Consider the following 22,036-nt stretch of genomic DNA (forward strand, 5'->3'; position numbering starts at 1 on the left):
TTTTTATTTTTTAAACTATAATTAATAGACTCTGATGATTATTTAGAACTTATTTGTCTATCTTATAAAATTATTTTTCTAATAAACAATAAATATAATAGTTAAATTTATGTCCTATTATAATTAGCACGTGCAATTGTTTTTTTTTTTTTGTTTTTACTAGTTTATATAACAAGTCACCAAATAGAGATGATACATTGAAGCTCCTGGCGATTGTTTTGACTATACTTATTTTAAAGAAAAATATTGAATAACCATATGAGGCTATAGTTCCACCCTCTTATATGTGGGGCCACCACGTTGAAAAATTTTCATATTCAACCAATATTCCAATAAAAAAAATTCTTGTTACAAAATACAATGTGAAGCATTCCAGTAATTTTCTACAAGAAATGTCGTCACGTGCTACTATTACTATATATACTACTATTAACATGGTGGCTAACTTGCTACCACTAGCCGCCGTAGGATCTGGTGACCATGCTGAATCATGATCAATCCAGACTGTCATTTCCCACCGACTCCACCTAACATTGGGCCAGACAAAGATTGCCACGGCCACAATACAAGGACGATCAACTCAATCTTGAGTTACCTAAATTTCAATAAGATAATATTGGGCCCATATTAAGGTTATCAATATAGGCATGAAAAATGTTTTGACAGCATTCGGTACACAACTAATACAAAGTGAATCGAATCCCATATCGTGTGATTCACTTTTTATTAGCGGGGTGGTGTTGAAAAGCGCGACCTCTGATGTCTCCTAACATTGTTCTATACATAAATAAATATATATATATATTTTTTTTGTATAATTTTTGGTGTGGGTTATTAAAAATCTAAAAAGGTTTCTGTAGGAACGTGAACATGTCTTGCAAGGGAGAGAGCTGGTCCAATTGGAACTGAACTTGAGAGCCAAAAGGGTCTTGATCCAAGAACCCTTCCATGTAGTTGAAGTTATCAAAGGCATTGTTATTGTTCTCAAAGCCGTTATTCCATTTGGGTTGACTTTGAACCTCTCTGTTGTCGTACGTGATCTCGGGCGAGAGCACGTGCTCCGTGCAGCTCGAGTCCGTCGTGTGCGTGTGCGAGTGCGGCTTCGGTATAGAATCCGACATGTCCATGTACAAGCGGTCGTTGGGGAAATTACGCAACGCAATGTCCGGCTTCTTGTCCTCAAATTCCGAGTTTAATTCCTCAAAATTTTGCCCCGTTGGGTAGTTTTTCAACTCTACGTTACCCTTTTTGTTGTAAATTCGACACAATACCCAATCGTCTAACTGCAAAAAACAAAACATGGTAGGTTTTAGGTCAATTTATCCGAATTTCTAATAGTCAAATTTTTATTAAGAATTATCAAATTGCATTAACAGATTAAAAAAAAAACAAATTATCAAAATTTGATAAAAAGATCACATAGTGTAATACTCTACTAATGTAGCATCGATTTTTATAGTTAAAAAAAGGAGTTGATTTTGTATATATTTTCTATTTTATTCCATAGAGTTACAATGTAAGAAACAAAATGAGAGTTTGAGGGAAAGAAATAAAAATAAAAAAGTACCCTGGAGTTGTTCTTTTTGGAAGCAGAGCGATCGACATTGGCAAGGCGATACTCGTGCATGATCCAGTTGGTTTTGACTCCTCTAGGGGCTTTCCCGGAGTAGAAAACCAGGGCCTTCTTGATTCCCAATGGTTTGGGCTTTCCAATGGGCTTGTCGGCCCCAGTCGCCTTCCAATAGCCCCTCCCCGCGGCCCGGTTCGGCCGTGACCCGTTCGGATATTTCCTGTCCCTTGGCGAAAAGAAATACCATTCTTTTTCTCCGTAAAGCGCCATTTCTGCTCCACAAAAGCACAAACAAACATCACACACAAATTTAGAAACCAAAAAAAAAAATATATATATATATATATATATATCTGATTCAGAAACGAGAAATCCAGAAAGTTCAATTCCAGAAATTTTTTTTAAAATTATTTAGATTAGTAAACTCCGAATAAATTTTTATTCTCTGAACCAAAAACCGATTGAAGAAACGAGTAATTCGAAAAGTTCAACATTTGGAAAACATTTATTAAAAGAATAATTACAACTTCAGAGGTCGAAAAATGAAATTGAAAAAATTCAAATCAGATAAAAAAAAAGATTGAATTTGAATGTCTTCTTAATTTCGGAATCAATTTATAGCGTTTGAATAAAAAAACCAATTAATAGACGAGTAATTTGAAAAATTCGAAGTTTACAAAACAATTTAACCTAGCGATATCGAGGTATAAACGTCAAAATCAGCGAATCAAACTGAAAATGGAGCAAAACTAATCCGATCTGAATTTTCAAATCTAGAGAGAGAGAGGAGAGGAGAAACAGAGGAGAGTAATAGTAAATAGTACCAGGTAGTTGCCATGGATCAAACTTGTAGAGATCGATTTCTTTGATAATCGGAACAGAAATCGGAAGCGAAGCACATTTCCTTATCAAGTAATGATTCACAAGCTCCTCGTCCGTCGGATGAAACCTGAATCCCGGCGGCAACTCCAATTGTTCACCAGTCGTCATTCACGTCCCAAGATCTCTCTCTCTCTCCTCTTTCTCTCTCTAACTTCTTCTTTCCCTCTCTAACTTCTTCTTCTTCTCTCTCTCTCTCTCTCTCTCTCTCTAAATTGTTTCCTCTTCTTCTTCTTATTTCTTGCTTCGTTGATCTGCGAACTCAGGGAAGCTAAGAGAGCGATGGGCTTATATACATATGAGCACAGAGAGCGAAATTTCGGGGAAGGAATTTAGTCACGTGCGAGAGATCGGGATGAGCGCAGCCAGGTGTGCGTCTTGTGACGCTGGTCAGGCAGGCCAATAGAAGGGCGCCACGTGGGGCCCGGTTCCTCTTGCTGGTTTTGTCACTGCTTCCGTCACAACTCTTGGACGCTTTTTTAAATGTCGGCCTTGATTCGTCTTACTTAGATCGTTGACGGTCAAGGCTTAGACTTTTATATTAGTCCCGGTCTTAAAAGGATCCTATGTTCCGAACCCTATGATATCCTTTTCGAAAAATATTTATCTCTATCTGGATAAAAACACCATCACATATAAAAAAACGAGTCCAATTAGGTCAGGTTCTACCAACCCATCTAACCGAACTCATTTTGGGCCCATTTAGTTTACTGATTTAAGTTTTTAATTTAAGTTTAGATGTAATTTTATGTGAAAGCTTTTTACTGCAGTAAAAAAGTTAGATGTAATTATTTGTGAAAACTTTTTACTGTAGAAAAACTTGAATTCTAAACTCGAATCAGCGAAATGAACGGGGTCTTAATGATGAATAAGAGTGCTTATACTTTTCTAGCATCACTAATTAGATTTTGAAATTCAATAATGTTATGGAGCACGAGTCACATAAATTCACTAATGAAGTTCAATTTATATTAGTTGTGAACATGATCAATGGCGTGTCCCCTAAACTTTTTTAGCGTCACCAGTCGGGTTTTGTACTTAAACAATATTGTAAGGCAATTGCGATGGTGAGTACTACCCTGAAATAGAGCCCACAAATAGGACCTCTCTTTTATTAATTTTGAATTTTTAACACCAAACGAGTTTAAAAGCTTTTTTTTTCAAGATAAATAATGTTACGCAACATCAGTTGCGTCTGACACTAGATATTAATAGAATATTAGACCTACACATGAGATCGACCTTATATTAGGAACAATATTATAGGATATGGACGGCTCTAAGTACCCTATAATAATAAAAATATGTCCCGTAAAATTAGTACTATATGTATGATTAATTTGTTAAAAGTTTTAGAGCTTAGCATTGGTAATGTCTCTAAGTATTTTTCTTATGTGAGTGTGGTACTTTAACTGTGGTGTTTAATATGCGTGGTGCCCCAACCATTTTTATTAGAGTAGGGCTCTTTGGTCATTTTGATAATGTAGTTGATGTTTCGTCATAGGAAAGCTTGATTATGATTGGTCATAAAGAAATCAAGGACTGAGCTGAGTTGCAGAGGATTAAGAAGTGGATTTTTTTTCCTACGTAAGCAGACCAACGTCATCCGTAGCCGCTGAGTTGTCTGTTTTATCCACCTAACAGTTTTATCATTGAATTGATCAAATTTTCCTCTCATATTTTCGTGAATTTGACTTTATTTATTTATTTTTTTAAAAGTTTTCAATTATCTACTAGCGCATGGCATGGAACTTCGTTGAATTTTCTGTCCCTTTGTCTCCCATGTATGCCTTCTCTTTTTCGCTTAAATTAAATATTTATTTCCTTTTCATAAGACACACCGAAATAGAACGCATAATACACACAAATAAAGATTTAACGCACGCTTGTCAAACTGAAGAATATGACATTAAGGAGAACATAATTATAGAAATTTACTTCATAGTTTGAGTTTTCAAAAAAAATTCTCTCTTTGTTTTTAAAAAACCTAACCGGCATCCTACAAAATTATAATGAAAAGACCATTATGCACTCCAGTTGCACAAAAATAAAAATAATAAAAAGCATATTTTCGTCTCATAAACTTTGTTAGAGTATAGAGGGGGAAATTTCAACTTTTTTTTTTTGATAAAAAATTTTATGTCATACTTGCCCACCAACAAGTATTGGAAGTCAGTTATTGAAAAATACTTATAGTTGATCATAAGTTCTCATGGACTGCTGCAATATCAATCTACAAACTAGGAATAAAATTTAGCATGCATATTGTGTGGAAGCGTATAGTAAAGAGCTAAATAAATCCTACTGTTGACGGTAAAAATTCGTCAATAGAGTAATGATGAATCTTTAGTGCTAATACATGAATTTAAAGCGTAATTTAGAGCTAAAAAGGGATAAAGAACACCAGAATTTATAGTGGCTCACCCCCAAATGCTGGGCTACGTCTACTGTGAGTATTTTTCACTAATCATTTTAGGAAGAATTACAATCTTCCCCAGGGAACTGCCCGGGGAGGTATTACAATGCTCACCCTTATGATGGAGGAGGAAGAAGAGGTTTTATGTGATTCTCTTGTCGCTAGGAGTCCCCATGTCTCTCTGCCTTTACCCTTCATATATACCATCATATATGTTTCCCGCCCAGCTCCATAGGCCGAACTCTGAGCCGCTCATGCCATTCCTCATAACAGTACCCTCTGGTGACTAAGATGTTGGCTAGTCTCTCACGTTCTCTACTAACTTTACGTGCATTTGATGCCTGCCACATGTTTGAAAAGCTGTCACGCTACGTGAACGTGGGTGTGGTCAGCGCCTTAGTACTCCTTGAAGCGGTCTTCGCTCCTGAGGGAGAATAAGGTCGACCGTATGATGCACTCCCTAATGTGGTCGACCTCTTTTGGGTTTTAGCTCCTATTTACGGTCGGCAGCCATAGTTGGTGTCTCTAGGAAGGTACGATTCCTTGTGATCTACTGGCCCGGCCTTTTAATACTTGTAATGCCACGTGGCAACCATTTAACAGCTGATGTGATGTGTGAAATTTTTCCATATAACATCTGCCCCCCAGATCGAGGCATCTCTGGGGGATGTCTCGACGTTTTGTTGCGCACTTGTCCATTTTACCCCTCCAGAGTTGGCTTCTTTGGGAAGGATCTTCCTCCCTAGGGTTTTAGGCAATGATGTCACCTACTTTGAAGAAAAATTAGATAAAAATATATTTGTTGACCAGAGTATAAAAAAGGTGACCATAAGAATGTATTTTAGCCCGATACTATTTATTAATGATAAATTTCGTATGAAAGTTCAAGGAAAAATCATAATTGTGTATGAAGATCAAACCCTTTCTTTATTACATTAATGTCCATATTTTTCTTAATTGAGTTTTTTCTCTTTCTCGTTAGGAAAAAAAAGAGGGAGATTATTGGTGTTATTTTGTTCCTCGTCTCCTTTATTATTCATAAAGAAAAAAGGTTTTTGGAATTTATCTCTCTTAATACACTTATTTAGTTCTGTGTTATTTTCTTAAAATTTATGTCACTCTTAAATTAAGATATAATGAGAGAAACTCAGAAAGAATGTGCATAAAGTTTATAGTGTTTAACAAAGAGCATAAATCTTTTAGAATCTTTTTTGGTGGGCTGGTCTATTCGTAGTGCCAGTTTTTAATCATTATATCTGGTCAAAATTACATCAGATTGAAAATTATGCAGAACTTACATAAACTGATACAGATCTGACAACTGAAAAGTAGATAACTACTGATAGTTTATTTTTTTAAGTCATACCAGAGAAACTCCCGAAGCTTTATGCCCTTTTAGTGAAAGGTTTTCTTTCAAGAAATATCAGAACTTACCAATAAAACGAGAAAGACATTCTTACTATTATACCAATGCATTAGTTTAGTTGAGGGAAAGGTAACACATCAATTGATTCAGGCACTTGAACTTTTGTAAAACATATGGTATTGATGCCATTTTATGATTTAACCTGAAAATATTTTCGAAAGAAATATCGTTTTGAAAGCTTATGTTAGTCATTTATTTTTGAGAAAATTGACCTAAAAATAATATCATAGATATTTAATGTTTTACACTATAATACAGATTCATTTTTTTTTATCCATGAGAGGTTTATGTTACACCCCTACTTTTAGTATATGTTTTCTTTCATGAATGATTGAAGTATGAGACTTTTTAGGTAGGCCTCTCTACTTATGGTGTCAATCTCTGACCGTTGAATCTAATTAAAATTATATTAGATTAAAAAGTATGTAGAATACAGTTTTTCATACAGATCTGACGGTTGAAAGGTAGAGAACTACCGGTAGTTTAATTCAACTGGTCCTACCAAATAAACTTTCCTTAAAGTATTTTTCTAAAGATTAATGTTATGGGGCACCAGAGCACAGCACATAAATACACAATAAGTTCCATAATATGCAGCTTATGGTGATAGTATCTATTAAGGGTGTGTAAACCAATCAAACCGCTCGTTTTAGATGAAATGCAAACCAAACTAATTACAAATTGGTCTAGAGATTTTCAAACCAAATCAATTAATGAATCTAATTGAATCCAAACCAAACCAAATGTAATTGGTTTTGTTTGATTTTTTAATTGGTTTAAACTAATATTGTAGGGAATGGTGTCCTGAAAATATAAGATGTAATTAAGGATTTTATTATTTCATTAATAAGGTAAAAATTTTAATTATTTATGTGCATGTATTATTGAATACTTTATGAATATCATTAAAAATTATGCAATTATTTATATAACCTTAAATATGGTATATAAGTGTTATGTACTTCAGGATAATATTTAAGGATAATAATCAAAAGTGGTACCATATATATAGGTTATGATAGAAACTTCTATGGTTATTAATCATTTAATTTTGAGATAAACGAGTTTTTTAAATATAAATAAACTATAGATATATGAAATGTATATAATTTTAGGAAAATTATGTATATAGAAATTGGTTCGGTTTGGTTTTTTTAGACGTAAAACCACACACCAAACCCATTTAATTGGTTTTTTTTTTTTAAAAAAAATTTAAACAAAACTAAATTGGTTATTAATTGATTTGGGCTGATTTTCTTTTAGTTTAGTTTATTAATTGATTTGGTCTGATTTTCTTTTAGTTTAGTTTGGTTTGATTGGTTTAAATGGTTTGAATTGCACATATCTAGTACCGATCATGCTACCAAACATTTTTCTTTATGTAAAAATATATCTTATTTGTAAGACCAGACTAATACATGTATTCCTATACTCCCTATCTGTAACGCCTCTATCTTCTACTCTCATAGGATCTACTATGAATAATGAGTATAAAACTCGACTATACCGGTGGTCCCACAAAGTGGATCCCATGAAGAGTTGAGGCATTACACTATCATATAACTTTCCAGAAACCAAAAATACATGCATGGATGTTAACTAAACAAGTTTAAAAGTCGGTAGCCTAGGGGGGCCATGGAGGTCAGTGGAAGTTGACTATTAGAAAAGTATATTAATAATGATGTTATACTTTGAGGACAAGAAAACTTGGCCAGCACGGGGATTTAACATTCAAAGGTCAAAACGCTTGGCAACATGCATGCATGAGATCAGAATGGGTTGTGTGCAATTTGTCTCTCAGTGTGGTGTGACGTGGTTCATGACATATATATATATATATATATATGTATGTATATGTGCGCGCGTGCGTGTGTTACATATAATATTCAACTTTATTATGGTTTTAGATAAGAATTATGTGGAATGAACTATAAGGAGCTATGGAAGGAAGCTACTACCAAGCTTCACACTGTCCCACTTTTTCCTTTTTCCCACTTCTAGACATACCAACAACCTTAACACCATTGTTAAGACCATTGGGACCCATGTGTGCCAAATCTCAGAGCCTTTTTGTTCAAATAATTAGGTAATAATTGACCCATAAATTTTTACTATTTTTACTCCTCTTTTCCTTCAATTTATACCAAATTTATCAACTAACATTACAATAGAGAGAGAGAGAGAGAAGAGAGAGAGAGAGAGAGAGAGAGAGAGAGAGAGAAATTACGCTCATTAATAAGGTATTTTTTCCGCATAGATAATTGATAAGAAAGAAAAAGATAAATTGCCGATAGGGCAAAAATTGAGACCTTACTGAAGTTAATAGTAAACTCCAGCCAAATTTTATGACGCAAAAGAAAGATGTGGAGTAAAATAGTTTTTTTTTTTTTTTTTTTTTTTTAATGGTATTTGGAAAAGAATTAGTCATCATCCTTTTTTTCTTTTTCTTTTTTTTTTTTTAGGAAATTTCTTTGGCGTTCTTTATTTTTTTAAGAACACTGGTGTTCCATATTTATCAATCATTAGATATGTATTATTTTTTCAATTTAATTTAACTTTTGATTAAATTTAATACAGATCCGATGTCTGATAAGCAGGGAAACCGATATTACTATAAAAAAAAAAGCATCAAACAAATTTCTTTTTTTTTTCAAAAAAGTTTCTTTTTTTTTTTAAATGATCCAGTTACCCAAAAAGAGATAAGATTAGTCACTCCTTTTTCAAAAAAATAATTATTTTCTAACATTAGTGAATGCAAGATTCAACTTTTTAGATCCTTTTCAAAACCTGCTAAAAGACTTTAACAAATGAATCAACTAGCTCATTCAAAGTCATACTAATTAATCAATAATTAAAACGTATAGTCTTGAATGGTTTCACTTTTTCTCTCTGATTTTTTTTTTTTAATTTGATTAAAGAAGATTCGAACATTATACATGGTAGTGTGACTAAGTTCGCAGCCATGAATAGATTTTGCATTTGGAATAGTCTATTTTTGGGGTTTGAATAAGGGAATATTATTAGTTTGGTTGTTCAAATCAAACCAAATCAGATTACACTTTTAAGCATGGTACTCAATAGCAACATTCTTTATTTCTTCATTCAAAGCTATGCCGACATAATCATTTTGTGTACATCTTAAGTAGGCCATTGTTTCAAGCCAAAAAAATGTATAAAAAAATACATTTTTTTCTTATTCACTTGGAGTCCACGTAAGCTTTTCTATTTTAAGAATGAGAAATATTCAGTAGACTAGATGTATCGCATCATCATACTTACGTAGTACACCAATTCAATAAGACCTCATTTACTTTGCGGATTCGAATTTTCAATTCTAATTGAGATGTGACATTTTATGAGAGCTTTTTATTATAGCAAAAAGTTAGATGTGATATTTTTTGAGAGTTTTTTACTATAGAAACTTAAAACTTAAAACTCAAATCGGTGAAATGAACGAGGCCTAAAAGTTTTGACTCGTGGATTATTTTTAATGTTCATCTTGTCTAATCATTTTCTCTCTCCTAGTGTCTTTTTCACAATTATTATAAACGCTACACTTAATTATCATAAATGTTAAAGTGAAGGCTTCGTTTATTTTACCGATTCGAGTTTAGAATTTGAGTTTTGTTATAGTAAAAAACTCTCAGAAACAATCACATCTAATTTTTTTGTTACAGTAAAAAACTCTCATATAAAGTCATATATCAACTTGAATTAAAAATTCGAATCAGCAAACTAAACGGACCCTAAATCTCCTATATTAATCAATGATAAATATATTTTTTAACGTTTTAAAAATATAATTTTCTACATTTAAATCCATTTAGGAAATTGGTGAAAGAAGAACAAATGTGACAACTTATTAAATATGAAAGCAATTAAAAAAAAAGTTTTTCGTGTGAAGTACGTTCTGAGATGTTGAGCAAGAAGATACATCGAAGAGAAAAAATGCGCAAAAAATTCTATACTTGGTATTCCAACAGATGTATATATAAGAAAGAAAATGAGATATTTTATGATCATAATATCTGTTTTCAAAGGTAGGATATTATAAATAAATGAAGCAGTTGATATTAGTTACTTATTAGTAATATAATATGTGCGTATGTGCGTATTTATTTTAACGGACACACTTCTGCAGCAAAAAAACATTTAATTTAATAGAAAAACTTCTTTTACGATATAGAATATATATATATATATATATATAGAGAGAGAGAGAGAGAGAGAGAGGGGTAATATGATTCGTTTTCTTTCACAAAACGTTTATTAACATGCTAACTAGTATCTTTTAAAGGGTAGAGAATAACATTTGTAAGTAAAAATGATATTAATTGCAATTAATTAATTAGTCGATTTAGGTGTAGTATTTTAATAATTATAACTAAGCAATTAAAGTAGAGTATATTAAGGCTCCGTTCATTTTATTGATGTGAGTTTAAAATTCGAGTTTTGTTACAGTAAAAAACTTTCAGAAATAATCACATTTAATTTTTTTTATTACAGTAAAAAGTTTACATAAAATTACATATCAATTTAAATTAAAAATTTAAATTAACAAACTACACAGATCCTAGTGTACTAAATAATTTCTCCTTAAGAACTGCAACCTGTGAATGTATATTCGCCGCCGTAATTTCTTTAATAATTTCAAAACAAAAGCAGAACTGGGTTGTCTTTATCAAGATTCGCACAAATTGTAAATATAAAATAAATGAAACATAATATTAATGAATGTTCCTGAAAAACATCACTATCACTATAGTGCAACTATAAATTGAGTCCACATATATTTATATATATATATATTTATTTGGGCCGTCAATGAAAAATGTCCAAGTGAAATGAACATATTTTTAATTGTTCCCCTTGATGGTTCCTAGGAAGTTTCTGGCTCGATAGGTGCTGAAGTTTGACCATATATTCTGTTTTATATGCGGTTGTTTTCCAAGTATAGGTTTATATTATTATTATTATTATATTATTTTTCATCCAAAAAATACATAAAATGAAATTTCAAATCAACGGCCAAAGTTTAATTTTTAAAATATCCAATATGCGGTGGGCATATTTGCCTAGGTTTTCTGCTTTTTTTATTTTTAGTAAAAGCAAGTTGTATAGACTATTTAGTTCATTAAAGAAAGTACCGAAAAAAACATAGTACAGCGAAATAGTTTCTGTCTTCATCATCTTTTTGAGGTATGACGATGCAATGTTTTCGTATCATATGGATTATGGCTTGCTCTTCTGTGATCGCACGTTTAATTTTCTTGCCTACGTGCACGTTTATTGTTGATGAAAAATATTAAAGAGCACCTGGTGTTAAGTATCATATGCTCGGATAATTAATTCCGTGTTTTAAATCTTTAAAGATCGTTTGGTTTATACGTTTAAATTAGGAGACGTTTAGTTCATAAATTAGAATCATGATATTATAACCATTTTTTATTTACGTGTATTTTTTGTGAGAAAAAACACTGTAGCGAATCATGAATCATGATTCGAATCCGGGTACGAATCCCCTAACCAAACAACCCCATGATTCTTAATTTTAACATTTGAAATTTAAATTTTTTATGAGAGAAAAATATTGTAGCAGAATCAAAACTATGAATTCAATGATCGTTTAGTTTATACGTTTAAATGAGTGATTCTTAATTTTAACATTTGAAATTTAAATTTTTTATGAGAGAAAATATTGTAACAGAATCAAAACTATGAATTTAAACGTGTAAAATAAATAGACCCATTCACATAGTGTTTGATTCTACTAAATTTATAGGTATCAATTCAGGTTACATGGCCCAGTCTGGTGGGAAAGGCTGCGAATTAAGAGTGTTTGCAATCTGTTTGAGTAGTTTTTTTTTTCCTTAGAATAAATCATCGACAAAAAAATAATAATAATTTTTTCTTTTGAGCAGTTTGGACGATTTGATATCTTTGATAAAAACAAAATTAAACCAAATCAATCATAAACGGTTTGACAGTTTAAGCTCAAACTAAAGAAGTTTTCATTAATTCACAAAATTTATAAAACTTTGAGTTCATAAAAATAAAAATAAAAATAAGATTTAAATTTACAATATAATTCAAAAAAATAACAAATACTAAAAGTTCATTATTTTTTTGAACACTTCTATTGCGAATGGCGAAATTGGGTTGGGTCTAGCCCGACCTGGTTATGTTTTGGGCTTGACAAAACTAGATTGGCCTAAATATTTAAGCAAGCCAAGCACGGGCCAAAGAGTCAGGTTTTAGATCAGCCCGTTTGACTCGGTCTAAATTAACACCATATATTATATAAAAGAAGAAAGACAATAATGAATAAATGAGTATGCATTTTTATTAACATAATTGATAATATTATTATGAAATAGAATTGTAATATATAAAAAACATGAAAATGTACTCAACAATAAGCATTTTTATTATTTTAATAAAGATATTATTATGAAAACAAACTGAATATAAAAAGTCTATAAGAAATCTAAAACAACAAAAATACAGGACACGTGAATGCATAAAAAAAGACATTTCATGACAAGAATGAATATAATAATTTGCAACAAAATGACAATCATCTCAGTGAATTTTTTTTTTAAAAAAAAAATGCAAGATTAAAATCCTGGTAGAAAAAAAATATATATATCAATAGAAATGATGCCATCATATGCCTCCATTTCACTGAACAAGAAAACCATAATGATGCAAAATGAATTAAGAAGGAAAAAAAAAAAATCAATACCGTATATGATTAAAATAATTAAAACGTTAATGAAACCACATCACAAATATCTCCTCCCCTCACCAAATGATGAATCGATCTCTTATGATATTGAAGACAACACGACGACAAAAAAAAAAAAAAAAAAAAAAAAAAAAAAAAAAAAAAAACCCCCGCAGCCACGCTCAACGCAAAACTGCCCTCCCCCGGAAACAGTGGCTGAGGGAGGTGAGGCCCAGAGGGGGCATATGCCCCCCTGGATTTTTGATATTTAAATTTTAGTATATGTTTTCTCAAAGCTTTTTCATATATGCCCTCTTTATCAACAAAAATTTTAAATATATCCTCACAAAATTTAATCTCAAATTATTTTATTTCTTTATATTGTTCTTCGGGACTTAAGTAGCTGCACATTAGCTTAATGAAACGTGTTTTCCGCACACTGGCCGAGCATTTTCATGGGACAACAGTAACGAAATACGTGTAGATAATATGTACTTTCCACTAAAAAAAACAAATTTGAGAATTGGGTTTCGTACAATTTTGTCTCCGCCCTCTTTCTTGATCTTCCTCACCCCTAAAATCTCGTATATTCGTTCAATTATCCGAAATAAAAAGAGGGTGTTATGTATTATTTGAATCAGTGTCTCGAGAATCAAGCAAAAAAAAAAAAAAAAAAAAAGAAGAAAGAATCAGTGTCTCGAGAAGCCCAATAGAAGCAGAGAAATATGGAAGATATTGTACCAGAAGCAGAAGCCAAAGATCATGAAGATCATCAAGAGGGGTCCTCAAACCATTTTTTGCCAAAAGTGATTTGTGGGATGGGATCTGGAGAAGAGAGAGAAGATGAAAAGAAAAGAGGTGGGGTTATGAGCCATCTTATATCCAACTTTGTCTCTCCACCGAGTCCCAAGGCAGCGCAAAATGGCGAAGTTCAAAATGGGGTTTTTGTTTCGAAGTCTGAGGAAGATGTGGGAAATCATGGTGGGATCATGAACAATCTCATTTCCAAATTGTTCAATCACAGTGAAGATGTGAAACAAGGTGATGACGAGGGTAGTTCTGAGAAGAAGAAAGTTGACAAAGGAAGAAAGAAAGAGGAGAATGAAGAGGAGAGTGGGGACAACATTGTTTCTCACTTCCCAACTTCTATTCCAGGTAAATATTTTTAGATATCCTGATGGTAAGGAATTGTTATTTTTATTATTGGTAGGTAGTGTTATTTTAGCCGTCTGATTAGTTTTTCAGGGGTTTGATTATGAATGAGAACATCTAATGACTAAAAGTTATGTTTGGTACGAGAATTTTGATGGTTTAAACTCAGGTTCTGGTTTAAACCAGTGTGTTTATAAAAATAAAAATGTGGTTTGAACCCAGCTTAATAAAATTCATCTTTAGTTCAAATGAACTCTGATGTAATGTTTCAATCAATCTGAGCCTAAAGAAAACAAAAACCAATTCTTTGGGTTTGGCCCGTTTGAACCACAGGTTTGAACTATGTAGACGTGGTTCTACAGTGAAAACAAAGTAAATTATAAATTATAAATCACGAGAAAATTGGAATAACGGCCTTTTATCATCGTTAAGCAAATCCATATTTAAGCCAGAGTATTTAAGGGGATGTTTGTTTTTTATAGCTTCGTTCGTTTCGCTGATTCGAGTTTAGAATTCGAGTTGAGATGTAATTTTATGTTAGAGTTTTTTACTATAACAAAAAAATTAAATATGACTGTTTGTGAGAACTTTTTACTGTAACAAAACTCGAATTTGCGAAACGAACGAGACATATTTATTTTTTATTTTGAATCATGATTCATAATTATTTACAGTATTATTTTTTTATAAAAAATACACGTAAAATGAAAATAATTTTAAATCATAATTCTGAATTCATGAACTAAACGTCTACTAAGTATTCCTGAAATAATTTCATTAGCAAGCGAATTATAAACGAAAATAAATATAAAAATAACATTCAAAAGTAAATAGGAGATCAGTAGATGGGAGATCAAAGATGTATAGTGGTTCACTTACGTTCACTGTTTTTCTTCACTATCTGGGGAATGATAATACAAACACTCGGCCTCACAAAACACCCAAAATACGAATCTTGTTTATGAGTTTGCTTTTCAAGAGTCGGCTTGAGTGAACATTGGATTGTCGAATAACAATTTGAAGCTGTAGTTGAACGGTCCTTTTAGCAATCGATTCCATTCTCTCGGTTAGTAGGACTTGCATTCGCCTTTAGGGTCTTTGCAGGTTGTGAATATACCCAGATTTGGAGAACCTTGGGCTTGAGTGCGGATTCAGGCTCGACTAAGAATTTGGCTCGACATATCTCCGAACCAATTGTCGATCTGCATTACTTTAAGCGGCTTGATTTGCTTAATCGACCGATCGATTCCGTATTCCATGTAGCTTTTCACGGATCTAGATACTTTTTTCTTTTGGACTTGGTGGGATAGATAGTGATCTTGGGCTCGACTAGGAATTTGGGTTCGCCAAATTCAACACCAACAAACTACAGGTTGGTTCAAACTCAAAGGTTCGCCCGTTTAGTTTGTTAATTTGAGTTGATATGTAATTTTATGTGAGAGTTTTTTACTGTAGTAAAAAAATAAGATGTGACTGTTTCTGATAGTTTTTTTACTGTAGTAAAACTCAAATTCTAAACTCGAATCGGTGAAATAAACGAGACTTAGTTGGAACCATAAGTTCAAACCTCGCATTTTAAAACTCACATGGTTCAAACCTAAAGGTCCAAACCATCATGATTTGAACCCTATCATAAACTCAAATCAGCGAAATGAACGGGATTTTGTTTGAACTTTAAGTTCAAACCTCATATTTTAAAACTCACATGGTTCAAACCTAAAGGTCCAAACTATTCTGATTTGAGACTTATCCTGAATTCGAATCGGTGAAATGAACAGAACTTTAGTTTGAACCCTAAATTCAAACCTCGTATTTTAAAACTCACATGGTTCAAACCCAAAGGTTCAAACCATCTTGATTTAAACCCTACCCTAAAGTAATGGTTCCAATAATGAAAAAGAACAATTCTTGCCGTCAAAATTCCAATCTCTCTCTATGTTATTTTTTTTTTTTACCCATAAAGGAAAGTCATACAACTTTTGAATATAACTTGACATTCTTCGTGTGGTTTTTTATACAGATGATGCTGTTCCCACAACTGATGAGGCCTTCATTCTAATTCATTCCATTGTCAAAGACTAGCAATAACAAGCTTTGTTACATATTTTGTGTTTTTTTCTTCTTGTAAGTTTTGTTCCTCTACTTCATGATTTGTGTTTTTAGTTCCGGGTTGTCAATATTTTTGTTCAGCTTGAGTTGTCTTTATGTACTTTAACATTTCTGGTCATTTTAATGTTTTGAAAGATCCAAAGTCTCTGAAAGTTTCAGAGTGTTAGAAGAGGCTTAATTGGGATTTTGGTTGGAGATGCATTGTGGCAGAGTTAAGGCAAAATGTGAAATATATGCCATTCGCAGCAAAAGCAGCTTCTCCTGTAGTTGTAGTTGTTATTATCTTCATTGTTTCTTGCTTTTAGGGTTTTATTCTTAAATTTAAGGTTTTTAGCTTTAAGCTTTATGAAGCTTGAATGGCATCTATTGTTGTCGTCATTTTAGAGAAACTTTAGCAATTGTCAATTTTCACCTTTTGACTGTTCATGTTGTGTAAGATTCATTATTTACAAATCATAACAGAAAATTATAGCATATAAGCCCCAAATGCTACTTAAAAACATTATTTTTCCTTATCCTTCATGAAAAAAAATGAACTGAAGCTGCTCACTGTCCTGCAAGTGGGTATTTATCATCTCTTTCAAAGTTATCATCATTGACATATTACTTATTCTTGGAATCCTTCTTTATCCATTCTTTTTCTTATTGGATCATATAATGATTATGTGGCTTAAAATGCTTCTTTATCCATTCTTTTTCTTATTTGATCATATAATGATTATGTGACTTAACATTACAACCAAAACTTGGGTCAATCGTTGACAATCCCAACTAAAAGTTCCCAATTATGCAAGTGCACTCCGTGTAAAACATAATTTTGTGAGCAAAATGTCGAAAAAAGTATATGTGTGTTGTCTCATATAAAAAGTAGATGAAGATATAAAGTGGTTTATATAAAGTGATTTATATAAATAGAATGACTCTAAACCTAATGAGTTAACTTTTTGAGTCTAGTCAAGTTACTAAAGTGTGTTTGGTCAGTTTCATATATGATGTGTTGAATTATTTTTTAATAGTTGTTGTTGTTTTTTTCTTTTTTTTTGCTCTGAAGTTGTTGCTTTGATTGATTGACTTTATTGGCATTTTATTTGAGCTCCTATTTTAGCACACAAAGAGAAAAAAATTTATTGCGCAAACTGTTAGTAGTAGTTTTTCCCAACAAACGGGTATTAGAGCCGATGATTCGTATGAGTCAAGCGATCACACTCAGTTGTAGTTTCCATGTTACCTCTCCTAGAGAGTTGGTATTTCCGCAGTTGGTGCTGTTGTAGGTGCGGATGGTGAAGCATTTGGTGGAGTCACTTGGTTTCAGCTCTCTTTTCCATGCTCGAGATGACTCCGGTTTAGAGTGTGATGCTTGCATGTGTTGGTTACTTGAAACTTTGGTTCGAGGGGAATATCGGTGAACACACACAAGGAGGAGATTGTTGAGAAAAATATATGTGTGTTGTCCGACATAGAAAATGGATGAGGATGTGAAGTAGTTTATATACATAGAAGAACTCTAGACCCAATAGATTAACCTTTTGGGTCAAGTTGAGTTCCTAAAGTGTTGAGCTAATTTCATATGTGGTGTTTTCCCAACACAAAGTAAGCACCAAAAGTCCATATAACCTTTGAGTCCCTCAAAACTCTCTTCTAATTATTTGGACAACTGCCATATGCTGTATATGTGGGCATCATCTCGAAGGTGCCTTACGTTTTTGGCCCAACTGAAAGGAGCTAGCGAGCTGCTCCAGTTCTTTCTTTTTTTCTAGGAATTGGTTTTGTTTTTTTAATTAGAGAAATGCTAACAACACTCTTTTTATCACTTTCTTTATCACTCTCTATTCACTGTTTGACACATTGACTTTACTAACAAGATATATTATTATTTAAATAAAAAATGATATAGTAGAGTCCACGTGTCAAACAATGAGTGGATAGAGTGACCGAAAGAGTGACTCTAGCATTAGTGTCAGTTTAGAAATCCATTAGTGTCATCTCGTCCCCTATCTTCTTTGTCATTGATTAGTGTCCCTAGAATTAGTGTCAGTTTAGAAATTAAAAAAAAAAAAAAAAGATTCACTAGTGTCATCTCATCCATTATCTTCTTTGTCACTTTAGAAATCCAGAGACTTACTAATAAAATAAAAAAAGACCTGTCACACTTCTACTCGAAGGATGGCCCAACGAAACTTCTATCTTCTTTCTACTTCTTGTTTATAATTTTCTCTAATTTAGCATGTTTTCTATTATATATTTATACAAATACATAGGCTACATTTAGAATTATTTTTTAGTTATTTTTAAAAATATTTTTGCACGTCTTTTGAGGCACGAAATAAAAACGGTCTATATATCGCGTTTGTTTAATAAAAATTTTGAAAACGGAAATAAAAAATAATGAGAATGATTTTTATAAAGAAAGTAGAAAACGATTGAAAATTGTTTTTCCTTTTCCGTTTTCATTTTCTAGTACTTATCAACAAAGTTATATTAAACAATTAATCATTAATTACTAATTATATTATATATTAAAAAATAGATATACTTAATAACTAATAAATAAATAGTAATTACTTAATTATTAATTAAATATTAATACATTACTAAGTTTTTAATTTTATTAATAAAATAATAAATAATATAGTAATTAATTATTTAGTTAAAGATTAATTGCCAAAAATTAATTATATAACATATATTAACAGTAAAAAAAGTAATAATAGGTTATTAAATAATTAATTAATAATTAATATATCAATCATATATTATGTTAATTAGTAAATATTTAGTAAATAAAAAAATAGTAATTACTCAATTAATAATTAATATTAAATTATAATTATCAATATGTAATATACTAATTATTTTTTAATACACTAATTAATTACTTATAATCTAATAAATATGAGTACATTACTGACATAGAAACTACTTATAATTAATTACTAATTACTATTTTTAATTATTTAGCATATTAATTTATTATATATATTGTTTAATTATTAACGTACTCATTAATGATAATTTATCTATTATTATTATATTATTAACATATTAATTTTTATTTGCTAAATAATTATCAATTATTAATTACTTAATATATTAATTTATGATTATTAATTACATGTACTCAAAACAAATATAAATGTAACCAAACATGATTTTATTTTTTTATCATACCCAAACCAATCTCTTGAAAGACCACCAAACGTAATTTCAGAATCAGTTCTAGAATAATTTTCAAAACAATCTTATTTTTATTTTTATACCGAAAACAAAATTATTTTGAAAATATTACCCCATAATATTTGTGGATACAATTTTCTACCTTTTTTCTAAATATATATTGTGGACACTATTGGTTCCTAGGACATGAGGGTAGAGAGAGAAGTAAAGAAGGTCACCTTAGACGAGAAGTGATGGGCATTGTCTCCTAAAGTTATTATCTCTAGTCAATTATTATTTTTTTTTTCTGGGACGAACCTTTATTCCATATAACTCAATTTTGCCTGCTCCTTTACTCTTGTGGGTGACAAAGGAAATTTCTTTGTCTTGAGTCGTATCAACGTCTTATGACCATGAACATAAGTTAAAGTGCCTTTGAAATCCAATTGACAAAGGAGTTTGCCTTGTTTGGATTTGATGAAAGGCAAAAGTAATGAGCTCTTTCCACACTACAAGAAAAAGGCATTTTTGCGACGACAAAAATTCGTCGCAAAAAACCGCATGTCGTCGCAAATAACTATTTTTACGACGACGTGTCGTCGCAACTGATTAGTCGCAAAAACTTTTTTTGCGACGACATCATGTTTTTATGACGACAGGCGTCGCTAATACGCCGTTGCAAAATTCTCATGATATTATAATTTTTTGCGACGACATTTCAAATTATCGTCGCAAATAACCTTGTTTTTTTGTGACGACAAATCTAAAAAAGTCGTCGCAAAAACCCGAAATAAATTTTTTTTAAAATTTTTTAAAAATGGCAATTAATTAATTTTTAATAATTTTAATTAAAAATTATTATGTTATAATTTATTAAGATACATTAAAAGTGAAATATAAATTAATATTAAAAACAGTAAATCTAATGAAGTGCATACATAATGTTTAAAAAAATATAAAAGTCTAAATAAAGTGAAAAATAAAATAGTACATATAACGGAACTAATCGTCTAAGTTTGCAGCATCGCCAACAGCTGAATCATCATCAGGACTGTCATCATCTGAAGGATGCAGAAGAGCATCTAGGTCAACTGGTTCCGGATGATCAATCGTAGGTAATTGGATGTTTAGCTGCAATTTAGCCATCAACTCTAACACCTTCACATGATTGTTATATAACTTAACTTGTTCCTGGTATGTTTTCTTTAAATAACGACTCACACGTGGGTCAGGTTAAGCCGATGATGTTGCATCCGAGTATGAACTAGCAGATGAAGGAGAAGTCCCGGAGTAATGCTTTTGGGAGAGCTTCGGACCCACTCCTATCTTATGTTCTCTACGCATGCCAAGAACTTGCTCCAAAACCCCATGTTCGTCAAAGGCAGGTCTAGTCGAGCTTGAAGTAGACTGTGTTATCTGCGTTTGTCTCTCCTCCTCCAGGGTGTTCTACATAATATAAGACATTATAATTGTTTTTACGTCTTATAGAACCACTATTTCAGTGTAAAAAAATTTAATATGAAAAGAAAAAATACTTACAAAAGTCTGTTCCACTTGGGGATTAACCCAAGAGGCCCCGCGACAATGCATGTCCGCCCAATTGTCGTATCCCTGTTGGCAATAATCGTTGCATTATGATGTGACAATCATGTAATTTTAGCCCCGTAATTTTATTCTTCCCTTCGTGCATAACCACAGAGGTAAATTGTAAGTCGTTAAAACCACGGGCCACAAACTGTATGAGAGGCTCATGTTCCCGAAAGGATTGAAACCATCAGCGGCCAACCCCAAGCGAACATTTCTCGGCTCACGTGAAAACTCAGGATACTTTTCATCTACCAATTTCCATTCATTATCATCGACTGGATGACGCATTATATCATCATCATTTGAACACCCATGCTGGTACCACATCATATCTTTAGCTGTGTGACGAGAACCGTACAGACGCTTCAACCGATTTGTTAACGGGAAATAACGTAGTACTTTCCACGGCACTTGGTTAGTACCCGTTGTCTTTTTTTTCTTCCAACAGGATGTTTTACATACGGGACACGTTTGTAGATCAGCGTTCTCCTTCCAAAACAAAGCACAATCGTACTTGCAGACATGAATTATTTCGTAACCCAGTCCAAGTTTACTCATGAGCTTCTTCAACTCATAATGAGAAGAAGGTAACTTCACATCCGGGAATGCATCTTTCAATAGATTTAACAGAGCATCCATGCACTCATTAGGCCACTTATATAACACTTTTAAATGCATCAACTTCACTAAGAAATTTAATGACGAATACTTAGTGCAGCCCGGATACAATCCCACCTGGAGCTCAGAAAGTAGATCCTTAAATTCAGCGTACTGTGCATCTTCTAGATCCACATGCGTCTCATCCAACATTTCATTGTCATCATTAATCCCAGCAACGTCTTCTAAGACTGCAAACATCTCGTCTACTGGTTGATTAACTATTGGTTCGACACCTGAAACCGCTTCTACTTTACCATGGTGAATCCATGTACTATACAATGGATCAAAACTAAATCGATGTATATGCGCTCTCACAGTTTCTACTAGATGCATTTCATGGTTTCTACATTTCACACA

General features: G+C 32.2%; 2 protein-coding genes across 2 annotated transcripts; one reads left to right on the forward strand and one right to left on the reverse strand.

Moving 5' to 3' along the window:
• Positions 1-265: 265 nt before the first annotated feature.
• LOC21391307 (NAC domain-containing protein 2) lies at positions 266-2,645 on the reverse strand. Its single transcript, XM_010094806.2, has 3 exons — positions 2,395-2,645; positions 1,568-1,842; positions 266-1,283 (listed from the first exon to the last, which is right to left on the reverse strand). Exons 1-3 carry the CDS (start codon positions 2,558-2,560, stop codon positions 843-845), a joined length of 882 nt encoding a protein of 293 aa, XP_010093108.1. The 5' UTR covers positions 2,561-2,645; the 3' UTR covers positions 266-842.
• A 10,601-nt stretch (positions 2,646-13,246) lies between these two features.
• LOC21391308 lies at positions 13,247-16,530 on the forward strand. Its single transcript, XM_024163417.1, has 2 exons — positions 13,247-14,173; positions 16,191-16,530. Exons 1-2 carry the CDS (start codon positions 13,744-13,746, stop codon positions 16,250-16,252), a joined length of 492 nt encoding a protein of 163 aa, XP_024019185.1. The 5' UTR covers positions 13,247-13,743; the 3' UTR covers positions 16,253-16,530.
• The last annotated feature ends 5,506 nt before the right edge of the window (positions 16,531-22,036 follow it).

The sequence above is a fragment of the Morus notabilis genome, unplaced genomic scaffold (assembly GCF_000414095.1).
Source record: "Morus notabilis unplaced genomic scaffold, ASM41409v2 Scaffold387, whole genome shotgun sequence".
Taxonomy (NCBI): domain Eukaryota; kingdom Viridiplantae; phylum Streptophyta; class Magnoliopsida; order Rosales; family Moraceae; genus Morus; species Morus notabilis.